Source organism: Chionomys nivalis, chromosome 25, assembly GCF_950005125.1.
Source record: "Chionomys nivalis chromosome 25, mChiNiv1.1, whole genome shotgun sequence".
Lineage (NCBI taxonomy): Eukaryota > Metazoa > Chordata > Mammalia > Rodentia > Cricetidae > Chionomys > Chionomys nivalis.
The window spans coordinates 36,594,316-36,604,574 of NC_080110.1; the positions used below are offsets into that span (position 1 = coordinate 36,594,316).

The 10,259-nt window shown below is 45.5% G+C and overlaps 1 protein-coding gene across 1 annotated transcript; it reads right to left on the reverse strand.

Annotated features, from left to right (window-relative positions):
- Positions 1–1,434: 1,434 nt before the first annotated feature.
- On the reverse strand, positions 1,435–6,848 carry Llph (LLP homolog, long-term synaptic facilitation factor). The gene is made up of 3 exons (XM_057758002.1): positions 6,773–6,848; positions 5,469–5,680; positions 1,435–2,654 (listed from the first exon to the last, which is right to left on the reverse strand). Exons 2-3 carry the CDS (start codon positions 5,671–5,673, stop codon positions 2,485–2,487), a joined length of 375 nt encoding a protein of 124 aa, XP_057613985.1. The 5' UTR covers positions 5,674–5,680; positions 6,773–6,848; the 3' UTR covers positions 1,435–2,484.
- Positions 6,849–10,259: the final 3,411 nt, after the last annotated feature.

Below are 10,259 nucleotides of genomic sequence, written 5' to 3' on the forward strand. Positions count from 1 at the left end.
CTACTTGAAATGACTTCCAAGCGTTTTTGGTAAACTGAGGCTGGGGGATGCGGCCTCAACTGGCATTTTTTCGGCGACTGCTCTTTCATGTAACTTCTTTTAAAGGTAAGTCTCTCACTGAACCTAAGCCCACCATTTGCACAGACTGGGTGGCTCCAGCTGCCTGGTAACTGACCTTGGACTACTTACACCTTGGAATCCTCTTCTGTCTCCCCAGGAAGAGGGCACAGGCTCTGGAGCCTGGCTTTTTATGTGGGTGCTGGGAACGCAAATGTGGGTGCCTATACCTTTCTGGTAAGCATTTACCAACAGAGCCATCTCCCAGTCCCTACCTTTTAAGTTAAAACTGGCATGCCCAACTGTAGTGAACAGCCTCATATTGTGGAGAGGCTCTGGACGGGGGGGGCGGTCCCAAGCTTTTATCAGCCGAATCAAATTTGAGTTGTGAGCTGCAGGGAAAATGTGTAGACACCTGGCAGCGATGTCTTCAACTCCAGCAACCCGACAATGCTGCTAAACCAAATGACAATTAAGGGTGCAGCACGGACATGGACAGCGTCCATGAGAGGGCAGCTCTAGTGTCGGTGGCTTCAATGTCTGCAGCATTTTATCCCTTACTTCTGTATCTACTCTCCCCTCATAGTTCCTAACAGCTACGAATAGGAAAGAAAACCTTGAACACGGCCCACCTTCCAACCCTCTTTTCACCGTCAATACTGGGCGCAAACCCTGAGCTTTGTGGATGCTGGAGAGGAGTGCTCTATTCCCGAGCTACAGCCCTAGCCTTCTCTTGCCACCTTCAGAAAAATGTATTTTATTTTGAAATTATTCACTAACCTTCTGATGAACTGAGTAAATGGAGGACCTACTATACTAATTTTAAGCATCCAGCGTTATTTTGTGGCTTACTTGGTAGCACTTGGTCATATTCATGCTCAGCAGAGTGCTTGGCAGTTGATGGTTTCAGAGCCAAGCAATCATATTCTATTCCTTTCTTTCTTTCCATTGAAGTTAAATCTTTTCCTGAGCAGGTGAACGGCTCTCAGCATTCCTAATATTTGCAAAGTTCCTGGTTTTATTCAGCACATAATGCGGTGAATCTGAAGAGTGAAATTTCAGATGGAGGGCTAAACTTAAATGACCGGAATTAACGTAGTATGCTGAGACAGACTCAACCAAAACTCATCTCACTGGTATAGAGTTAGAGTAGTCATGCTAATGGCAGGTCTCTTCATTCTACAACACTAACACTAAGCTAGTTAACACCTATGTTTACATATAAGCCATTTCCCAGATGGATGGATGTGTAGGTGCACACGCGCACGCACTTGTACACACACACACACGCTCAAAACATCCAGAGTAATTGATTCTGAATAACACTTTATTATCTTAAGCTACATGATGTAACACTAAATTACACTGCCTGGTAGCAGTGGCACACACCTTTTATCCCAGCACTGTGGAAGCAGAGGGAGGCAGAGGCAGGTGGAACTCTATTGAGTTCAAGGCCAGCCTGGTTTACAGAGCTGGTTCTAGGCTACCCCATCTCACAATACCAAAAGAAGAAAAAAGCAAAACCTGAAGAACATTTGTTTTCAGAAAAAAACCCGTGCTGTTTTAATCACCTAGAAAGCAGACCACTCAGTACATGATACAGTCCACCTAAATGAGAGACATGGTCTTCTCAGTAGCTGGAAACCTTAAAGAAAATGTCAAACTCTAAGACCTACACATACAATATCTTTTATTACGAATTATAGAAAAAACATAAACAATACACTGCCATCCTTTTTCTCAAGACTTTTTAAAGTTAGATTGTGTGGGGAGCTTGTGCATGAGGGCAGGTGCCTGTGAAGGCCAGAAGAGGGGAACCCCGTGGAACTGGTTCTGAGTGGTTTTGAGCCATTCAACATGAAGCAGGAGTCCTCTGCAAGAGCAGTGTGCGGTCTTAACTGCTGAGCCCCTTGAGACGCTATTTTAAAATATTTCTGTGCAAATTTTGTTCGTATGAGCATGTTTAACCTGAGGCATTGATGATAATTACCACTTTGTAAGATCAAATAATTTTAACCACAGCAATGCTCTCAAGATTGTGGTCTGATAATACTCAAACATCAGGCAGCTTCCAATTTTCTTTTATCACAGAAAATAGTTTATTCAAATTTCCAAAACAAATGAATTATTCTGGTTTTGAATTACAGGTGTAAGATGAAAACAAAGAGCTTCCATTCAGAGAGCTACAATCAGTGAAGACAATCCTAACAACTCAACTTCTTCCATGACTACTTCCCAGTTTGTTTGTTTGGTTTTTGTGGATGTTGGGACAGGGTTTCTCCACATTAGCAGTCCTGGCTGTCCTGGCATCTGCTTTTTAGACCAGGCTGGCCTTGAACTCACAGAGATCCACCTGCCTCTGCCTCCAGAGTAATGGGATTAAAGGCGTGCGCCATCACCGCCAGCCTTCTTTCCAGTTTGTAAGGTCTACCAGGCCAGGCCCTTGGCTGCCTTGGCTCTGTTTTTCCCCCGTTTTTTCTCTCTCTTTGCCTTCAGTCTTTTTCTCTGCCTCTGGTTCATCCATATTGGGTACTGTCCATGTTCGTCTAGAAGAGTCTTTCTGTTTCTCTTAATTTCAGTCTCCATTTTCATGTCATCTAAATTAAAAACAACAAGAAAGTGAAAAGCTATTAGCATTCACACATCAAAACAACCCCATGAAAGCCCACGAATGCAGCATGAACATCCGAATGACAGGAAGTTTGAAATCAGAAGGAGACACTCTGTTACAGCCTTCCTCGGCTCCTCGCAGCAAGTCAGACAGGATCAACACTGCTGCTGCACGTTCCTGAGTCCACCTGAGTGTGCACGTATGCGCGGGTGCCCAGGGAGGAAAGAAGACTGTGCTGTCGGGTCCCCTGGAGCAGAAGTCACAGCAGTTGTGAACCCCTAAAGTAGGTGCTAGGGAATGAACTCTGTAAGAACTCTAAGCGCTGAGCCATCTCTTCAGTCAGGGAAGTTACATTTTAAGTAAGCAAGTGACCGAATCTGATTTGTATTTTTAAAAGATACAAAATGTTGACATATAGAAATAAGAAAGGAGGAAGAGGAGAGGAGAAAGTAAAAAGGCTAGTGTCAAGGATGGGCAAGCACTGTGGCCATGCAGTTCTGGTATAACCAGAAATGCTTTGGCTTAGACACAGGGGATAAAGGAGTCTAAGAAACTGGGTAGGCAGCGGCAAGAGGACACGAAGGGAAACATGTACATGAGGGTAGATGCATCCAGCTTTACTGACAGGTCTATAATAAACAAAGACTCCCCCACCTTCACTTCTATTCCTACTTAGCTTCTGAAATATTACAAAAATGAGTGTATCAACACATTCTCCAGGCAGGAAATGAGAGGCTTCTCCTCTACACCGCCTGGGCTTCTAATCGTGCCAGTGCCTGACTTAAATATCAACAACCCCCCAAGCATGTGAAGAGTGTTAGATAAGCATGAAGGGAAACAAGGGTGGAAGCAAGGGACTCTAAAGAAATAAACAATGCTCAAATTGCCGTTCAAATTCAGGAGCAAACAATACCCCCATGAGATAAAAAATATATCCCCAGTAAGAGCAGAAAGCTATAAAAAATAAGTCAAAATCAAAAATAAAACACGTTTGGAAGAAGAAAAGTGTACAGTATACTAAGATCCCACAAGATCAAATGTAGGGAACAGAGAACGCACACAAAGGAGAGAAAGACAAGGATCACCCCAGGAGTCAGGAGCGCATGGCACCTGATGCCCAGAGTTGAAGAAGAATCGTTTGGCTGGTGCAGAAAATAGCAAAGAATTAACATGACCCAGCATTCCATTTGTAAGTTCATATTCCAAAGCACTGAAAACAGCATTTAAAAAAAATTGGACATGAAGGTTTACTAGCATAAAAGTGATCCTGATGCCAACTAACAGGTATATAAAAAGTGGTATATACAGCACACGAGTATTCATCTTTACAAGTATTAGTATATACTAAAATGTGAAATTCAAAATGTGATACTAAGTTAGAAAAGTGAGGCACAAGATCCCACACTGTATGATTCCACTTACACGCCATAGCTCAAACAAGAAGAAATCTATACAGACAGGAAATCATTAGTGGCTGTCAGTCTTGGGGCTGGAGGGAAAGAGAGAGAAACAACTAAATGGGTACAGCACTTCTTTTTAGAGGGATGAAAATGTTTTGGAGCCAGAGGTGCTGGTTGTAAACATCGTGATTGTACTTAAATGCACTACCACACATATTAAAATGGTCACGGTCATGTAACTAAAACCGTGAAAAGAGCTGACGAGCAGAGGTGTAGACACATGATGGAAGGGACACGGCGCGCTAAACCAGGTTCTCTCAAGGGCAGCTGGAACAAAGCAAGAGAACAAAGAGAAGGGTTTTTTTATCTGGAAGAACAGGATGCGAATATGTAGGGTAAGGAGTATTAAGAACACTGTTCTTCCTGGCCTTGAAAACGGAGATACACCTCTGTCTTTAAGAGTGGCTATGGCGAGTGCCTCATTTAGCCTGCTGCCACACTGGGACATTAAGACCTGAAAAGCAACCAGCCTTTTCTCTGTAGAAACCATCATTATATATAGTTCCCAGATTTAAACCATGATTAAAAACACATAGAGGCCTCTAAAATATATCAACAAAAAGCGGGCATTTGTGATTTTCAGGGTAACAATACAAGTGCAAACAATCCACAGAATCGTTTCAGGCTCTTGTGAGGAACAGTGAAAACCTCTTTTCACCTGCCCAGACCCTTCCAACCTCTCCCAAGCTTGTTCCTATATTTCTGTCAGTTCCCGGGGCATTTGGGCTGCTACATAATTGCTGAAGATCCATTCAATAACCTAGATATGCTTATTCCCAAACACTGACTTAAAAACTGCTTAGCACAGGATCTCTAATAGACATAAAAGCTTTCAAAGAATAAAGATGTGAACATAACAGGTATGTTAGACGTATAAAGTGAGAACATAACCACTCCAAGGTGTGGTTGAAAAGAAATTTTTTATTGTTGATATGAGGGGGAGAAAAGCCAGAGGCATCTGGAAGAATCCAGAGCAGGGAAAGAAAGTAGCAGACTGAAACAGGCCATGAGAGGAGAGAGATGGAGAAAGGAGCAAGAGAACAGAAAGAGAGAGAGAATATGGCTGAAAAGGCAGGGCTCTACAGGAATGAGAAGCTGGGGGAAGGGAAGCCCATGAAGTGGAGAGCTTTAGGGAAGAGAAAGGGGTGAGAAGCCAGGATGCCAGCAAGTGCGCTGTTATCTAATAGGCACCACAGTTAGCCACTTGCCCCCAGTTTCTTTTGGATCTGACACCAGGGAGAAGTAGATATGGAAAGAAGACAGAGGATATAATAATAATAAAGGGGCGTAAGGAAAAGCTGATCCACTTTCTAAGATGAAAACAGAGCACATGAGCTCACCTTTTTCACCCTCCACCGCACACTGCATTTTCTCCTGGCACTGTTTGGGTACCACCACAGTCGCTATTTCTTCAACATCTTTCATTAAAGCATCCCCGTCAACTCTGAGAATACTCTTCAGTCTGTTGAGCTCCCTTGGGGCATTCTTCTTTCTCTTCTCAGCACGCATCTTCCTTTTCCACTTACTCCGTAAGCTTTTAGCCATGCTTTACCTGGTGGGCAACAAAAACACAAGAAGAAAGTTTAACACCAAGGAAATGGCCGGGCAGACGTCTTCAGTACTGGGATGAAGGGAGGCAATCTATGGCATCTTCACGCTTAGCTTATGTGAGGCTCAATGAAGAGCATACACTGGTTAAATATAAGGTCAAGCCCCCAGAGGCCAGTGACAAATTATAAACCAATCCATTCTCACAGCTCCTTCGTAGACACCAAGTTAATAAACCGCCTTCAAATTACCTACTGCTCTCCTGCCTTGCTCCACCTCTCAGCCCTAAATTCTTCACAAAGTGAACTTTACGCTCAGAGCATAGCTCTCTGCCTTTTAAAGAATTCTTTTTTGTAGTTATTGTTTGAGACTGTTTCTCTGCGCAGTCCTGGCTGTCCTGGAACTCACTCTGTAGACCAGGCTGGCCTCCAACTCACAGAGATCCGCCTGCCTCTGCCTCCCGAGCGCTGGGGTTAAAGACGTGCGCCATCACCGCCCAGCTTTTTAAAGACTTCTTGAATGACTTTCCCTCGTGTCTTCAGGTATCAAAGTTGCATCCCGCTACTCCCGAGCCTCCTTCAACTCTCCTCCCACCCCCACCCACAAGCTTCAGTGGCGCCGGCGGAAAGCCCACGCCACGCGCACTTCAGGTCCATCATTCACTGTTCGCTGCCTGGAAACTGCTCTCCCCGAGGCTTCTCTCCTCGGTACTTCACACTCTTCTGTCCCCCGCCCCTGCTCAGCACAGTCTCGCCCTGAAGCTCCTTCAGCTGCTCTCATTCACCGCTGGATCCCTCGAGAGCGCAGGTTGTGCGGACTGGGGGACGCGAGGTGAGCGTCCTGTGGACGCCAGCAATCGTCAGTCGTCTAAGGACCCACACTCCCCGTGGAGGGTCGCGGTGACCCACGCAGCCGGCCGAGCTCGGCCTGGGCTCCGCTAGCCACAGCCCGGGAGAGAGCGGCGCCGCCATCACGATCCCTGGCCTCGCTCTCTCGAGCCCCGCACCGCCAGGCCGACGCCAGGGGCGCGGCGGAGGGTCGATCTGAGACCTGCTCTCCACGCCGCAGAACTAAGCCCGGAGCCCACGCGACTCACCTGAGAAACACGACCGCACTGCACGCGTGGGACGCCAGCCGGAAGTCCCCGTACTTCCGCCTTCCGGCCAAGGCCGGAGAGCGGCATGCCGGGAATCCGGAGAGGCGTGGCGTTTGGAAGCCCGGCGTGGACTTGCTTAGAGAGTCTCTGGGTCTCCAGGTGAAGACGTTGTGCTTGGAGGAAGCAGAAGGAATTTCCTGCCGGGAGTGACAAATTATAAATCAAGCCATTCTCAAGGCCTCGGATAGGCCAAGCCCGGCCGGGGGCCCTGTCTGTGACAACCTCGGGATTGCTCAGCTTACCATCCTAGAACCCTTAGTGAGGTTTTTATTTGCAGCCTAGAAAATTTCTCATTCCGTTGAGGATCCCAGTATGTTCACGTATGTGGGGATATATTAAGTGTACGATTTAAATATAAAGATTGCTGCATGCCAGTTATATTTCTAAGCTGTCAGCCAAAGCAGAAAATAATCCTTCCCTATCCCAAAGAACGTAAAGGGTAACATGATCTGTTTCAACCAATGCTGATTTGTCCGAACAGGTCCATACCCGAGGCAAAGCTAAGGTTAGGATAGTTTTGCCGAGGCTATTGGGGATACACAGGTCTCTTACCATTTGTGACAGATGTGAGTGAGCAGTGGCCTAGGTAGTACCTCATTCACTGATCTTCAGTAGGTGATTAGGCAACACGTTAACTACTCAGTACTATCTGTAAGCAGGGTTTTATACAGATTACAGCATATATCGTTCAGGATTTATTTTGATGGTGTATGAGCGTTTTGTCTGACAGAAATGTGTCGTAGGATTTACTATTGCTGTCAAGAGACACCATGACCACGGCAACTCCCACAAAGAAAACATGTAATTGGGGTGGCTTGCTTACAGTTTCAGAAGTTCAGTCCATTATCATCATGACCCGGAACATGGCGGTGTGCAGCAGATGTGGTGCTGGAGCTGAGAGTCCTACATCTTGCAGGCAATAGGAAGACACACTGACTGAAGCGAGGGAAAAGAGACCTCGAAGCCCGCCCCCACAGTGACACACTTCCTCCAACAAGACCACACCTCCTAATAGTGCCACTTCTTTTGAGGACCATTTTCTTTCGAACCACCACAATATGTGTGTGTGCCACATGTGTGTCTGGTGTCAGGGGAGGCCGGAAGAGGGTATCTCATCCCCTCCAACTGCAGTTACCATGTGAGTCACCACGTGGGTGCTGGGAATCGAACCGAGGTCTTCTGCAAGAGCAGCGGGTACTCTTAATCATAGAACCATGTCTCCAGCCCCAAAAGTTTTATTTAATGATAGCCCATGAAATTCCTGTTTGGTTGCTAGTAGAATTGTGTCTTTTTGTAGAAACCATGCATAGTACAGCAATTTTTGAATTTTTTTTGCCACAGGCAAAACACACATGACCTTAAAAACCAAAGGAAGCAAGTGCACACTGGACTTTAAAGGCCCCCTTCAAGATGGTCTAAGTTGACAGCCTTTTGTTTCATGTACCCAAAGGCTGTGACTTTTGAACAGCAACTTGACAAAAGAAAATGTAGGGGCCTGAGAAAATGCTGAAGACCCAGACTCAAATAGGTTATTAAAGCAAAGAGTATTTACCAGCATGTGAGGTCACCATCTGTACAAAATGGTGACCCGGAACAAGGCCTGCAGGTCCTTTTCAGCACAGCTCGGTAAATTCCAGGAACAACTATGTCCTTTCTTTCTTTCTTTCTTTCTTTCTTTCTTTCTTTCTTTCTTTCTTTCTTTCTTTCTTTCTTTCTTTCCTTCCTTCCTTCCTTCCTTCCTTTCTTTTTCTTTTTCTTTTTCTTTCTTTCTTTTTTTAAAGATTTATTTATTTATTTATACAGTATCCTCCCTGTAGTCCAGAGAGGGCATCAGATCTCATTATAGGTGGTTGTGAGCCACCACGTGGTTGCTGGGAATTGAACTCAGGACCTCTGGAAGAGCAGTCAGTGCTCTTAACCACTGAGCCATCTCTCCAGCCCAACTATAGCATTTCTAACATGATTGCTCAAACAAGCAGCAGTTACATCAATACATTTCTAATTTTTGTTTTTCCATATTTGGCTTTCTTGGGCAAATCTGGGCCTGTATGGGGAGGGGTTACTATCCTTTTTTGGTCATTGCTTGGATATGTTGTGGGGCTGACTCAAGCCTTATAGTGCTCCCTCCCTAGTCCTTGTTATCAGGGGTGTTATTGATTAATAGCCCTTTGTTTAAGACACTGAAACTATGACCCAGCTTGTCAAATGGAAGTTTAGAACTCTCAAAAACAACCTACAATGGTATTAAAATACATTCCACAATTCAGTATTACAACATCCCTTTAAAAACTGAATTGGGAGCCGGGCGGTGGTGGCGCACGCCTTTAATCCCAGCACTCGGGAGGCAGAGGCAGGCAGATCTCTGTGAGTTCAAGTCCAGCCTGGTCTACAAGAGCTAGTTCCAGGACAGGCTCCAAAACCACAGAGAAACCCTGTCTCGAAAAACAACAACAACAAAAAACTGAATTGGGAACTAAATGATTGAAAGTTCTAGAGGGGAAACAGCATGGAGTTTTTTGTTGTTGTTGTTGACTTTGTTCTACATGGACATGGAGTGGCACCTACACACACAATCGCCTGTATACAAACATGCACACACACATAGAAAATCAGAAGAGCTGAACAAGCTTTTGGAACTACATGCACAACCAGGAATGCTGAGTGTTTGACAGGAAAACAACTGGTTTGTCATCTGAAAGGCGTGTGGCACAACTGAACTTGGCAGAAAGCGGGGCTCCAACAGCCAGGTCTTTCCATGGGATTCCTGAGTCCCCAAGAACAGAAAGAGTTCTGCAATTTAGACGGTGACTTCCGGTTCCCAGGATGGCTGAGCTATCAGGACTGTGTACTACAGAGATGAAAGCTGAGGCCTGACTGAAGCTTCCTGCTGATGCTAACCCACAGAAACTACATCAAGTGGACTGAAGCCAGGTCTCAGTTCTGCCGAAAACTTTGCTTTTCTGAGATGGGGTTTCTTTGTATAACAGTTCTGACTGTCCTGGAACCCACTTTGTAGACCAAGCTAGCTTCGAACTCGGAGATCTACTTCCCTCTGCCCCACCCCTCAGTCCTGGGATTAAAGCCATGCACCGCCCGGCCACACTGCACCACTTTGTCCACAAGATTTCAGCCATCAAACGCGCTCTGATCCCTCTGTCTGCCCCTCTTCCTTCCTCTGTCCCATGAATTGCCGTTTCTCTACACCTACTAGTTCTACGCCCTTGTGCACACAGCACAGGCTTACCTGTATGTGATATAAAAAACAATTAAGTTGAACACGTCCCATTCTTTGTGGGTATATTTCCTCTGGAAGCTCTGATTGCTTGGCATAGGCCACATACAGTGATGCGGATACCACTCCAACAGTAAAAACTAAAAACAAAAAGGCCTAACCAGACAAAATGTGCTGCCATTAAGACAAACACCT

What these genes read in the sequence shown, in the direction of transcription:
- Llph (XM_057758002.1), bottom strand. Translation starts at nt 5,673, where the DNA reads ATGGCTAAAAGCTTACGGAGTAAGTGGAAAAGGAAGATGCGTGCTGAG. An exon ending in TGCGGTGGAGGGTGAAAAAG is followed by an intron (nt 2,655 to 5,468) that starts GTGAGCTCATGT and finishes TTTTTAATTTAG; the next exon opens with ATGACATGAAAATGGAGACT.